Consider the following 14,363-nt stretch of genomic DNA (forward strand, 5'->3'; position numbering starts at 1 on the left):
GGGGGAACACTGACTCATGTGTATTGATCAACTGCCACTGTTATATTTAGCTTCAGGATTACACAAACAGCGAGAGCTTTGAGCGTGAGTCAGGGCACTGACTGAAAGGAAGGCACGAGGCATCAAATGAGCAACGCGTCCCGCAATTTTGACACCCAGAGCAGCAAAAGAGATCATCTGTGACAATTCCCACCACGGTCGCACTTCAGTGTGTGCGCGGCGCAGCGATGAGGCAACATATTGTGGGATTCACACTGGCCGCAGGACCTTCTGCCACTGGCTCCTGAATCGAACACATTCATGCGACGAAATGCTGCTTATGTCACCAGCATTACTGATCGTGCTGTGACAGTAGCGTTTTGTTGTCTCTATGGTCACACGGCATATCTCATGGCAAGGCACTTTGTTTTGTTTTTTTCTTTCCTCTTAATACCAAGTATGATACAAAATCTTTTTATTCTTCTTTGTCCCCCCACTTTGTACTTTGTTCCATCACAAGACTGACTGCTTCAGCTTCAGTTTTGTGCATGCAAGTCTTAAGACAAAAGACTGTGATGCCAGAGTGATTATCATCGGTGATGTAAGCACAAAAACATGGCCATGGCTCGCACCGAAGAAGAATCAAAATAAATGTTTCAATTTAAAGTGCACTTAAAAGTGGGGTCAAGGGTATGATTCAAAAGAATCTCCCCTTACTAATCCAGAGTGGGGAGCACAATGGCGAGACCACATACCCTACTTTGGTGGTCTAAAATCTCAATGGACTAGCCAAGAAACCTTCATGTTGTGTTCATTCCTACTCAGACTCTTCATAGTTACTTACAGTGTTTGCAAAGTGTTTGGGTTATTTTTCTAAATGGCTTGTAACATTTGGTGTTTAGCAACTACTGTATTTTACAGATTATAAAGTCACCATTTTTTTCATAGTTTTTATAGCGATTTATACTCTGGAGCGATTTATGTGTGAAATTATTAGCACACTATCACTGTGTCATTTCACATGTTATTTTCACATTAAACCACAAGAGGGCGCCCTCGGCCTGTGTTGATAAATCGACGACGAGTCTGTCGCAAGCGGCGAAGAAGAGGAGGCGCTCTACCGCCGGAATTGAACGCATTCATGCGACGAAATTGTGTTTTAAAATGACACCAATTCAATTCAATTTAATTGTATTTATAGAGCACTTTCGAACAGCCATCGCTGCATACAATGTGCTGTACATGGAGCAATTTAACATATACAATAAACAGTAAAACAAATCGCAAGAATGAAGATTTCATTGTTAGCATGTCATTTATGCTATAGTTATCTGAATAACTCTTAATATGTTCCATGAGGCGGCCCGGTAGTCCAGTGGTTAGCACGTCGGCTTCACAGTGCAGAGGTACCGGGTTCGATTCCAACTCCGGCCTCCCTGTGTGGAGTTTGCATGTTCTCCCCGGGCCTGTGTGGGTTTTCTCCGGGTGCTCCAGTTTCCTCCCACATTCCAAAAATATGCATGGCAGGCTGATTGAACACTCTAAATTGTCCCTAGGTGTGAGTGTGAGCGTGGTTGGTTGTTCGTCTCTGTGTGCCCTGCGATTGGCTGGCAACCGGTTCAGGGTGTCCCCCGCCTACTGCCCGAAGACAGCTGGGATAGGCTCCAGCACCCCCCGCGACCCTAGTGAGGATCAAGCGGCTCGGAAGATGAATGAATGAATGAATGAATGTTCCATGAGCATACCAGGCACATTCTCAGTTCATTGTTGATGCATCATGCAATGTTTGCATATCGTACACGTATTCAGCGCGTTGTTCTATCTTTTATTTTTATTTGCCTTTCAAGGTGACTTGCCTGTTCTTGGTTTTGGATTTTATGAAACAAATTTCCCCCCAAGATGCGATTTATACTCCAATACGATTTATATATGTTCTTTTTTTCATCTTTATTATGCATTTTATGGCTGGTGCGATTTACACTCCGGAGCGATTTATAATCCGGAAAATACCGTACATTTATTGACATGACTCATGTCGCCTGTGACTAAATCTTTGTTTAACAAATTTACCACATTGCCTGAAAGTGAAGTTACACGTCAGTGTCACCTCGGGGGACCTTGAATCCTTTCCCAGTTTTCTCTCACACGTTGTTGGAATAATCAGTAGCAGCACGAGTGTGAAGACAGGTGACACTGTCGGGTGGTGGGAGTCGGCACGCTTCAGGGTTTTGAGCAAAAAAGTCTGTGGAAGCTCAGCGACAACTGACAGAAATCCAGGGAGGGCTGAAACTGCATCACTTCATCAAGGTCGTTGCATGAGGAGAATGGAAAGGGCTTGATAACACACTAATGACCGCACTCGTGCAAATCAAGTGCTGTAGTTCTTTTTGGGGCATATTGAACATGTTATATATTGTTCCAACTGAAATATTTTCCTTCCACAGTTAAATTGTTTCAGTTTGATTTTACGTGATTTTTGTTGTTGAAATGAATTCACTCCTGGTATACATTTTCCAACTTGAAAGGCCCTCAAAAATGTTTGCTACAACTCTAATAGCAGTGCAATTGCGATTGATGTGCAGAAAGTAGAACATTTTTTCAAGATGGACTTTGGTGCGCATTCTGTGAGTGTTTGCTAGAAAAAAATATGACTCACACAGCTCCACATTTACTTCATTCCCGTGAAGGCCTGTTTTTATTTTATTTTTTTAACTGTCCAATCTTCTCTAAGTTGTTTTCTTTCATGCAGACTGCAAAAAAAACAACGACAACTATTTCCTGACTCTTCTTTCTCCTGTGATCTCTCTTTCTGTCTTTGTTATCAGCGATATCCTGAATGGCTCAGCCGTGTGTGTTTACCGAATGGAGGATGTGGTTCGGGCTTTTAAAGGAAACTTTCTGCACAAAGAAGGGCCGCAGTATAAATGGGCAGAGTTTACTGGCAAGGTGCCCTACCCACGTCCTGGAACTGTAAGTTCATACTCAAACCTCAGTCCTGATGTTCGCCATAATTTATAGTGCCACAAAACGGAATTCCTTCCTCCAACAAGACTGAATCATCCGTACCAAAATGTTCATTCTCAAAGAACATGCCCAACTATGGATTATTCACTCAGTTAGGGTTAGCAAATGTGGGAGGAGACAAAGACACGCACTTTAAATGTATACTCTATTCTCTTAATGTCAGAGTCTCTTTCTAACTAATGACAGTGTGGTTTTCTCTGCTTCCTGCGTTACTTCTTTTTTTAAGCGTTAAGACCGACTTGGCTCGTAGAGCTGACCAGAATCGAGTGTTTAATTGCAAAGTGCCCAACAAGTTATTACGGCATCATTCTGCTAACAAGCAAAGCAGAATATTGATAATATACCGATTATGATACTCATCTACGAGTACATGAAGTATGATCACAATTTGTTTCTGAGCATGTACTTGCATGAGCCCATTCAAGACGTACTTGTGCCTACTTGACATCTTAAGTCAGAGGTGTCAAACTCATTTTTGTCATGGGCCACATTTTATTTACCATTTCCCTTGGAGAGCCGTTATGACTGAAAACCAAGTAAAAAACGTCAATAACAACGGTTTATTCAACCATAGTTTAAGTTACTGGAATGACGGGTTTGGTTACGGAAAATGCTTTCAATATGTCTCTTTTTTATTACATATGAGAATTTTTCATTTAGGTAGACATTTTAGCAAGCATCATAGAAGTTGACATGTTTGACTTGCTTTCGCGGGCCACATAAAAGAATGTGGTGGCCCAGATCTGGCCCCCGGGCCTTGGGTTTGACACCCATGTCTTAAGTCCAGGAGATTTGGGCATTCATTGTGTTTATTTATTTTGTATGCAATAGAATAAATGTGTTTATTTGTATTTAATCCAGCCCTTATCAAATAGTGTGGAGGGCCAACACGCTTTTTCTGTTGCCGTACAAGAATAAACTGTAATTGCACATCCACAGCAGAAGTGGCGCACTCAATTTAATTTAATCAAATCATTTGTGCGACAGACCAAAAAAAAAAACCCCGTTAAAGTTATTCATTGTTGTTAAGTCGATCTATATATAACCTCCACTTTGCACAAGAGAAACAGAAATACAAATAACATCTAATATTCCAGAGTAGGCGGCCCGGTAGTCCAGTGGTTAGCACGTCGGCTTCACAGTGCAGAGGTACCGGGTTTGATTCCAGCTCCGGCCTCCCTGTGTGGAGTTTGCATGTTCTCCCCGGGCCTGCGTGGGTTTTCTCCGGGTGCTCCGGTTTCCTCCCACATTCCAAAAACATGCGTGGCAGGCTGATTGAACACTCTAAATTGTCCCTAGGTGTGGGTGTGAGTGCGAATGGTTGTTCGTCTCTGTGTGCCCTGCGATTGGCTGGCAACTGATCCAGGGTGTCCCCCGCCTACTGCCCGAAGACGGCTGGGATAGGCTCCAGCACCCCCCGCGACCCTAGTGAGGATTAAGCGGCTCCGAAAATGGATGGATGGATGGATATTCCAGAGTAAAGGGGAAAAACGAGGGCCAAAGCATGGGGGGAGAATCTCGGTTCAGCACAATTTGACAGACACACCCTTAAGGCTTGAAACACACGTCAACAAAATGATTACCTCCATGGTGGGTGATTCCAGTGACATGTAGCAGGTAGAGTGGAAGTCCTAAAAGTGACTCTCTGACCTTGTTTTTTTTTTCTTTCCCCCCAATCGCAGTGTCCCAGCAGCACATATGGAAGCTTTAGCTCCACCAGGGAATATCCTGATGATGTCATCTTCTTCAGCAGGACTCACCCACTGCTGGAGGTTCAACTCATGTTTTATTTCATGAGACTAACTCTGTGTCTTGGTGTAAATAACCCCATGAGGGAGCTGACTCAGCATCCATTAGATACCGTGCTGACGTTGAATAAAAATTTCTGCGCCCGTGTAGGAAAATGTGTTGCCCTTGGGAGAGCGCCCCCTCCTTGTCAGAGTGGGTGTTCACTACAAGTTTAGCAAACTGCTGGTGGACAGAGTAGAAGCCGTGGACAGCACCTACGATGTCCTCTTCATCGGCACAGGTACACTCAGCGCGGTTCTTGAAATATAATTGTGTTTTCCTTTCCAGGGGCCGCGTTTTGTCACGTTTAACCCTTTCATGCACCCTGTAAACCAGGGGTGTCCAAACTTTTTGCCAAGGGGGCCAGATTTTATGTGGTAAAATGTCGGGGGGCCGACCTTGGCTGACATTCTTTACATTGAACAACAATATTGTTCAACAAATTTTAGTAAGCCAGTCTGTTTCACATTTCCATTTTTATTTTAATTTCAACAATCTTAAGAATTTCTTTTGGTTCATTTGAAACAGGTATATCACATGCAACTGCTTATTCACTTGACTTTTTCTTAAACAGAAGTCTCCTGAGTGCAAATTGATTGGTTTGAAACATAAAATGTATCACCATGACTTTTCAATAGTCACAAAACCTTTGACTCGAACAACAGGGAAATGAACAAGCAATACACATATCTTCAACTGCAAGGATCATTTGAAATATGACATATCAGTCAATATAAACACGGAGTGATGTCTTGTTAACTCGTGAGTGATGCCCTCTAGTCTCTAAATGCTATTACTCATTTAGTGAATGCTATACCTCATTTAGCCACTAGAGGGAAGCAGTACTCTATGAAACATCACTCACCAGTCTACGAGACCTCAGTCAATGCAACACGTGTTCCATTGCGCCCAACCTGCGGGCCAGACGGCACTGATTTTATGACAGGGGCCGAGGGCCGGATGAAATTCGACCGCGGGCCGGATTTGGCCCGCGGGCCGGACTTTGGACATGCCTGCTGTAAACTGATAACATGATCGATAAGCCGTCCACTGCAGTAACCGCTGTCCTCGAAAGGGTTCAAATGTGATGTATTTTGCGGCAGACTCTGGCCTAGTGCTGAAGGCCATCCACCTGCCCAGAGAACACGGTCCTAGTCAGGAGGTCACGTTGGAGCAGCTGGAGGTTTTCCAGGTAGTGTACAGCATCACTTTTGTCTTTGAACTGCTTGTCCGTGTAGTCTTGTAATTAATGCCTTTTTATCCTATTCCATACTTGAGTACTGAGCCAATTAAAAGATGCTATTTACTCAAGAAGGCTAACTTGTGCAGACTAGCCATGCCAAGATTTTGATTTTTTTTCCCCAATTGTCACTTCTTTTTTTTTCCTGCCTGTGTGTTAACGATCAGACAAACTTTATCTGGGAATGAAATAAGCCTTTGCATTTTTCTCCCCTCATGCATGAATATATTATGGTCAAATCAGAGTACATGCCTGGCTCCAATCGTTTTTGCGGTACATGTACTGTAACCCTTGGGAATAAGGGTATTCAGTACGGCATGAATTAAACGACCATGCAGAAGAGCAGCGGTGTCGCCTTTTGAGTTTCTCTCGAGTGATTGTCATTGTTTTGCGTGTTCTCCTCACAGCACAAATCACCAGTGACTGCCATGGCGCTCTCTAAGAAGAAGGTAACAGATGAGACAAAAACTGACAACGCATACTTTTCTCACTCAACCAATGAGGCAGGCAAACTATAAGACGCCTACCCCTCCTCTGCACCCACAACTACAGTTGCCATGGTTACCTGACCCCAGTCACAGCAGTCGCAAAGAGATCACACACGCACACACACACACACAGAAATGTCCATGATTAAATTAGCCCGTGTTTGCTGCTATTAGGCCGCATGGTGATGTTTCCTTCTCCCTTTCATGCAGCAGTGGTTGTTTGTGGGCTCCAGGGAAGGGGTCTCCCAGCTGGGCCTGTACCAGTGCGAGCTCTACGGCGAAGCCTGCGCTGAGTGTTGCCTGGCCAGAGATCCGTATTGCACATGGGACGGACACGCCTGCAGCCCTTACATGCCCACCGTGCGCAGGTACGAGCCCTATTGCCAATGTGTTGGCGGTCACATCAAAGAGAATTTGTCATTGGTGGTCTTAAGTTTAAGAAGCAAAGGCGAAACACATAAGGCTTGACTAGTGTAAAACAGCCCTGCCTTTTTTAAGCCTGGTTTAGATTACGATTGAACTCAGATCTCTCTGGTGAACATTTTCCACCACCACAGAACCCCCACCAACTCAGCCTCTGTCTGCCCCCGTTTTAACTGTCCTTGTTCTTCGCCAACTCCCAATCTAATAAAGAGGGCTGTAAAAATATGCCAGGCAAATGATGAGGACCCCCCCCGGTCCCCCACCCCCATGTTCCTCTGTGTTCCCCTAGCCTCATCTAGTGTGACGGTCACACCGTTTATGTGCTCCAATCAAGTCAGGCCTTGAGGGAAACAATGAAATTTCCTAGAACACACCAGTGATCCCCATCCTGATTTTTTTTAATTGAACCACCAATAAAAGTAATGCCTCATTTAAAAGTGGAGAAGGCCAATATTTACATCATATAAATTATTCAGGGCAGCCCGGTAGTCCAGTGGTTAGCGCGTCGGCTTCACAGTGCAGAGGTACCGGGTTCGATTCCAGCTCCAGCCTCCCTGTGTGGAGTTTGCATGTTCTCCTCGGGCCTGCGTGGGTTTTCTCCGGGTGCTCCGGTTTCCTCCCACATTCCAAAAACACGCGTAGCAGGCTGATTGAACACTCTAAATTGTCCCAAGGTGTGAATGTGAGCGTGGGTGGTTGTTCGTCTCTGTGTGCCCTGCGATTGGCTGGCAACCGATTCAGGGTGTCCCCCGCCTACTGCCCGAAGACAGCTGGGATAGGCTCCAGCACCCCCGCGACCCTAGTGAGGATCAAGCGGCTCGGAAGATGAATGAATGAATGAATAAATTATTCATCCACCGAGTAACAGACAGAAAATATATCTAAGATGCATTTTTCATCCATCCATCCATCCATTTTCTGAGCCGCTTGATCCTCTCAAGGGTTGCGGGGGATGCTGCGGGGGACAACCTGATCTGGTTGCCAGCCAATCGCAGGGCACACATAGACAAACAACCCAGACGCACTAATACTCACACCCAGGGACAAGGTAGAGTGTTCAATCAGCCCGCCATGCATGTTTTGGGAATGTGGGAGGAGAGCAGAGTACCCGGAGAAAACCCACACAGGCACGGGGAGCACATGCAAACTCCACACAGGAAAGCTGGAGCCAGGTTCGAACCCTGGACCTCTGCACTGTGAGGCTGACACGCTAACCAGTCGGCCACCGGGCCGCCCTGCATTTGTCATGATGTGGTAAAATAAGTGGAAATTGTTTTAAAGTTGAAGTTCATCCGCATTGCAGTCAAAAGGATTCAAATCTCGACTCACGCCCTTCCGTATGGAGTTTGCGTGTTATTCGCACGCTTGCGCCCAAGCATGTTCCGAAAAACATGCATATTCAGTTAAGTGAAGATTCTCACATGCCCATGTGCGTATCAGTTTGGGTGGTTATTTGTTGAAATCTTCCCTGTGGTTGAGTGGAACCTACCCTGTCATATGCACAAATTCCAGCTCACAGAACAAGATAGCGGTAGAAAATGGGTGATGGATGGAAGTTGCAATTTCCGGCAAAGTGAAACTTTCTGTTCATTTGTCAAATTCTACATTTTCACACCACTTTAAATAATGTCCTGTAGCTCTGCTTGGGAACCGTTGTAGCACACGGCTCCCATACATCACGAACAATCTGGAAGCTGATTACAGAATTTCCCCAGTCATAAAAAACACATTGAAATGGGGGGTGGGGGGGGGGGGGATTTCCTTGAAATAATTTGTTAGGCTACCATCATGAAAGAGTACCTATGTGGACAAGTCACTTTGGACATGGTAGTGCGAAAGATGTTTTGTTGCTCCAATTCCGTGAGCACATTTCCAGAAGCGATTTGTCATCCTGTTGGAAATGTACCGTAAGACTGGAATGTGATATTTTGTCTTCTGCAGGCGGAATGCTCGACACCTCGGCGAGGACGAGGATCCATTAACTCAATGTGTCAGACAAGGAGGTAATGCTCTATTTTTTCCCATGTTTTTTTTTTTTTTAAATGTACAGTGTGTCACATAACATAACGCTAAAATGCAGTGGTGGGTACATCAGTGAACTTCCGTCATTTGTCAGTGGCGGAACTAGAAGGCCGTCATGATCACGCCACCATTTTTATCTGGCTGGCCCAGTCCATTCGTTCATCATATTTGTTTTGAACGCGCTTCCTTCATTGCTAAAATCCATTTCGCATGCGGCTAATTTAAGACCTTCAGTAAAAAAACTATTTACAAGGGTAACAGCACACAATTAAGAAACAGTTTGGACCATTTTACACCAAAAATATAATTCTTGCAATGTTACTGCTCCTCCCCCTGTTTCTTGCCCCCAAACTGCTCTTTGTTTTTCGGGTTCATTGTGGGCCATGTAATGGCCAAAAATCACTTCTGTTGGCGCGTCTTCCGCCAGAGTTTCAAAGTTACCATCAGTTGTCGGTCCACTTGCCAGAACAGGAGCTTGTTAGTTACGGACGACAGGTGTTAATGACCACCTCTGCTAAATGAGAGAATTACGCAAAATGGCTTGGAGGCGGCAGGCATGGGCCAACGTATTAAGCATTGCACTTCGCTCCTTGCAAATGTTTGACACGGGACTCACTCAAATGTTTTTCCATCTCTTCTTTGCTCGCTGCCAGCCGGGCTGCAGGTGGAGGCCGAGCAGAGGTTGATGATGGTTGCCGAGGGCAACAGCACCTACTTAGAATGTCTTCCGCGATCCAGGCACGCTGCCGTCACTTGGTACAAGCAAGCCGGAGAAAACAGCCCTGAACTAAACCAGGTACACATGTTCAGTTCAACTTTAAAAATAAAAAAAAAGAGCGAAAATCAAAATCATAACACATCAGTCCAGATTGGACTTCAAACAGCATTTTGGGGAAAAATACCACTTGGGAGTCAAAAGTGATAACACGAGTAAGAAGGAAAAAGTGTGATGGTGGTCATAAAACCGCAAATAGAACATCTTGCGAAGTAGAACAGCGGCTCTGCTCAGTACAACCCTTAAAGGAAAAAAAACATCCGCATGGAGGAATGTGGCGGCCCGGTAGTCCAGTGGTTAGCACGTCGGCTTCACAGTGCAGAGGTACCCGGTTCGATTCCAGCTCCGGCCTCCCTGTGTGGAGTTTGCATGTTCTCCCCGGGCATGCGTGGGTTTTCTTCGGGTGCTCCGGTTTCCTCCCACATTCCCAAAACATGCATGGCAGGCTGATTGAACACTCTAAATTGTCCCTAGGTGTGATTGTGAGTGCGAATGGTTGTTCGTTTCTGTGTGCCCTGCGATTGGCTGGCAACCGATTCAGGGTGTCCCCCGCCTACTGCCCGAAGACGGCTGGGATGGGCTCCAGCACCCCCCGCGACCCTAGTGAGGATCAAGCGGCTCGGAAGATGAATGAATGAATGAATGGAGGAATGTGAACCAAGGAGCACTAATGATGACAAAAAGAGATTTGGAGAAGCAAGGTATTCCCCCTATATGGCCTTATTTAAGAGAATAGTTTGTTGTTGGCTACAAGAATGAGTTGTGGCTGATGTTGTCTAACCCGTCTGCTGTTCAAAAAATCGTCATCTGGTCTAAAACACACTTTGCATGTGTGTCTTAGCTAACTTAATAGTTTTTGCTTGTCACTTTCACAACATTAGCAAAGCTTTTGTTTTGCTAGCATCGTAGCTCGTTTCAAGCTAACGATGGTGGCAGTCCAATATCATGTGACTTTGGCCAACTCTTCGCCGGACCAAATGTTCGCTGCAGGTGAGGTCAGGCGAGCAGGTGGTGGTGATCGAGCGAGGCGTCCTCATCCGTCGGGCCGAGCTGTCTCACAGCGGCGTCTACCATTGCCAAGTGGAGGAGCACGGCTACCACTGGACCGCCGTCACCGTCCACCTGGCGATCTGGAGCCCCTCGGCCGAGCGACTGATAACGACCTGGTCCGCCTCCTCGCATCAGCCTTGGTACGGCGACGCCATGACGCTGGTTCACCCGTGGAACCTGGGCCAGCACTGCCGCACTCTCGGGTATCGCCTGCCTCGCAACCGCCGCCGCCACGGCGACGCGCTGGTGATGGCTGTGAAGGAGAAGGCAAGGGGGGAAAAACACAACCACGGGGGAGGAAGGGGGGGAGGAGGTGGAGAAGGCGGAGGCGGAGGAGGGAGGGTAGCGGGTCGGAAGAGCAGGAGCAAACCGCAGCAAAGAGCGCCGAGGAGCGCTTGAATGTGTCGCACAGCAAAGGCCCCCCCCCACACACACACACACATATTGTTCAGGGTGGGCCAAAAATTCATGACTCACTTCATTGTAGGTATAAAACAAGTAAAGGAATGTCATACGGTCCCAGAAACAGGCAGCGATCCATGAATCAAACGAAGCATGTACTGTAAGGGTACAGTTGCATACCGAGGAGCAAGAAATCTTTCAAATGTTCACATCAACATCTTGATGATGAAGGTTTTAATTTATCCCAACAAAAGTCGGTTGTCCTGAGCTTTTTGGGTCTCCAACACAATGCCTGTTTCATCGAAACGTCTTGATCTGAACAAAAGTCTTTCTGGTAGACCATTAAGTTTCACCCATTATGCTGCATACTTCAATGATGTCTGTTTTAGAACCCGAATCAGCATTTTTTCAAGCATAGGCGTTGCAAATCGAATGTGTTTATTTTTTTCTTCATACAGTAACAACAAACTAAGCATGTCGTTGCTGTCCTGTGAAAAACACGTACGTCCATTTTTGTCATTTAAAAAAAAAAACCCTAATGAAATGTCCGAAACATGGACAGCTCCTTAATGTTAACATTTAAAAAAAAAAAAAATGACGTACGTTTTTCAGCGGGCAACGATATTGAGAAATATGACTAACACGTCAATCATGAATTCTCTCGCCACTCTGTACATGGACAAAGACATTTGCATGCACTTGCCATGTTAAAAAAAGGCAGTCTTTATTACATTTTAGTGGCAAGCATTCACACAGTGAGTGTTTTGGAACTAAAGAAGTCATCAGATGGAATATTGTAGGTGGCAAAGCAGACTGAAGGATCACCTGCGTACACTTTGACTGAAGAGGAGTCTTGTTCACAAAGTAAATATTACACGTGTAAAGTAAGTTTGCCCCTCGATGATCCGTTTTTGTGCTTTTGCATGTTCCGGGCTACACACGCAACTTTCCACGCTTGTTTACATCACAGACAATTATCATGGACATAGATTTCGGCATGATCAAATGCACACACACAAAAAAAAATAGTGATGATGTTCAAGTTTCAGGTGAAAATTCAGGATGACGCTAAAATGCATTCTAATATTTCGGAGAACTCCTGACTTTGTCTTCTGGCTTCATGAGACCAAGATCAGTTGTGACAATCGACCAACAGTTCCTCACCATCAATGGCGAGGCTTCAAACTAATCCACAGATGGGAGTGCCTAGAGACAGAGAGACATAGAGGAGCCACAGAAAGGCTCTGAAATGGATGACCTTGAAAATGTCTCGCTCTGTTCATGAATCAAACACCCATTGTGAATTTTGTTTGTTCCTTGTACCTTGTACAGAAAGTGTTTAACAATGAACAGTTGGACATGTGCTTTCAAAAGTTCAGAAACGGTTATATTAAATTCATATAAAAGTTGTATTGTGTAGTTTCGGTGCATCCTGAAATTTGACTTGAAACTTGAACGTGCCAAACGTTTTGTGAGTAGTGTATGCACTGTAGCATACAATGCTATGTTAAAATATTCACAGTGAGCACCAGCTGCTTTTTCCAGCTTTTCTCGAGGTCTTTTCAAATCGAGCTGAGCGCATGTGGTTGATTGGGTTTTTTTTTTCATCATATATTGCAGATCCAGAAGGTAAATATTGACAGAAATGTGACATTTTTTTTTTACTTTCGTGCACTCAAATAAAAAAAGAACACATCGCATTATATCACATTATAATGACTGCAAAGGAGCTACTATTCATCGAAAAAATATAAAATGTACATAGAAATGTAGGCTATGCCGAAAGGTCAAAGCGCATCTGGGTCATGTCATTTAATATGTCTTAATTAAAAGGAAATGGCACTAAGAAGCTGAGTTGAGGGAAGAAATAGTGACAGAATACAGGAGAGCGATTGTTTGACAGTCGCCATAAGGAACAATTAAGCACTTCCTTGCTCAAGGGCTCCCCCTACAGCTCTGAGGTATGTTTTAACTTTAGAGCTCCTAAAAAATGAAGCGCAGTCACAGATTTGGTAATAAAAAAAACATGAGGAGTTAACTTGAAGTGTATAAAATAAGGTGAGAATGTCAAAACAGTAATTTAGATGACGTAAGGACAGAGCGAGAATTCTCGATGTGCTTCGGAGGCGAGTCACTTGATAATAATGCAACTCACTGGTGTACATTTCATTCTTCTGTATTATCAAGTTCCCTGAAACGGGGAACTCAGCAACCGATTCAGAGATTTTATTTTATTTTTTACATCACTGGTACCCTTCTGTGGTGGTCACAAAATGATAAAGGAAAAGCAAAACAATTGTGTAATCCTTAAGAAACTAAAAATGAGTCTTACTTGGTTGGTTAAAATTTGCATTGTCGTACTTTGGAGGTTTTACTGTTTGTATCTCTACTTTTGATTCATTCTTAGGGTGTTTGGTGCTCCCCATAAGAGGCTCTCACACAAATTCAAGTGAACACAATCTGGGTTGGAAATTCTTGTTGCTAACCACGTGGGGATAAATGAGAATTTATCACATATTGGCAAGTGTCTTTTCAGTTTTAGCTTGCACACTAAATCAAGTTGTGTCACAAAAAGACTGGGCAGAATTTAAACCAACACGGATGGATTTTGAAGACCCACAAGCGGACTGTCTGTGGACTGTGTACAGAACCAGTTTTTTTTTTGTTTATGTTTTGTGTCTGTAAAGTCAGGGCGTATGAGGAACGTGTCGCCGGTGATCCAATGTACATTCTGTAAAATAAAGCACGTCTTGTGATGGAATGTTTTTGACAACAATGATGTCATTAGCCATGGCAGTTTCCCCAGTTTTGAAAGTGTTAGACCAACAATACCGTTTCACGAGTTGTTGTTTTGTTTTTGTCTTTGTGTATTTATTTCCCTCACAAGCTGTGTGCTCACTCTTTTAGAAACTGTTTCCAGCCATAAATTAATTGGAAACTTATTCAACACACAAGTAAGTGTGTTACGATATAAAAGCTGAAACACGTTGTTTTCTTTTACTTAATGAGTCTACAGGCAAATACATTAAATTCCCATCATTGGTTGATGAATAAACACCATGTTTAAAACCCCACTTAATTGAGTTGTGCATTTGAAACAAAAAATGTCTGTCATGCAAAGCTGAATGCATTCTTATTGTCTCGCTTTCAAACTTAAGTGGCGTCTGTGGGA

General features: G+C 44.3%; 1 protein-coding gene across 2 annotated transcripts in view; it reads left to right on the forward strand.

The window, feature by feature from the left end:
• The window catches only part of sema3h (sema domain, immunoglobulin domain (Ig), short basic domain, secreted, (semaphorin) 3H), a 62,268-nt gene extending 48,003 nt beyond the window's left edge, over positions 1-14,265 (forward strand). Inside the window, exons 10-18 of one of the 2 annotated variants that reach the window (XM_052057356.1) lie at positions 2,805-2,949; positions 4,686-4,775; positions 4,903-5,032; positions 5,895-5,983; positions 6,439-6,480; positions 6,733-6,887; positions 8,884-8,945; positions 9,618-9,760; positions 10,730-14,265. In XM_052057356.1, coding sequence (XP_051913316.1) covers positions 2,805-2,949; positions 4,686-4,775; positions 4,903-5,032; positions 5,895-5,983; positions 6,439-6,480; positions 6,733-6,887; positions 8,884-8,945; positions 9,618-9,760; positions 10,730-11,188 — 1,315 coding nt within the window. In that variant the 3' untranslated portion in view covers positions 11,189-14,265. Of the gene's footprint in view, positions 1-2,804; positions 2,950-4,685; positions 4,776-4,902; positions 5,033-5,894; positions 5,984-6,438; positions 6,481-6,729; positions 6,888-8,883; positions 8,946-9,617; positions 9,761-10,729 lie in introns of both variants that reach the window. The other variant, XM_052057355.1, reaches the window with a different exon arrangement.
• Positions 14,266-14,363: the final 98 nt, after the last annotated feature.

The sequence above is a fragment of the Hippocampus zosterae genome, chromosome 2 (genome assembly GCF_025434085.1).
Source record: "Hippocampus zosterae strain Florida chromosome 2, ASM2543408v3, whole genome shotgun sequence".
Classification (NCBI taxonomy): Eukaryota; Metazoa; Chordata; class Actinopteri; order Syngnathiformes; family Syngnathidae; genus Hippocampus; species Hippocampus zosterae.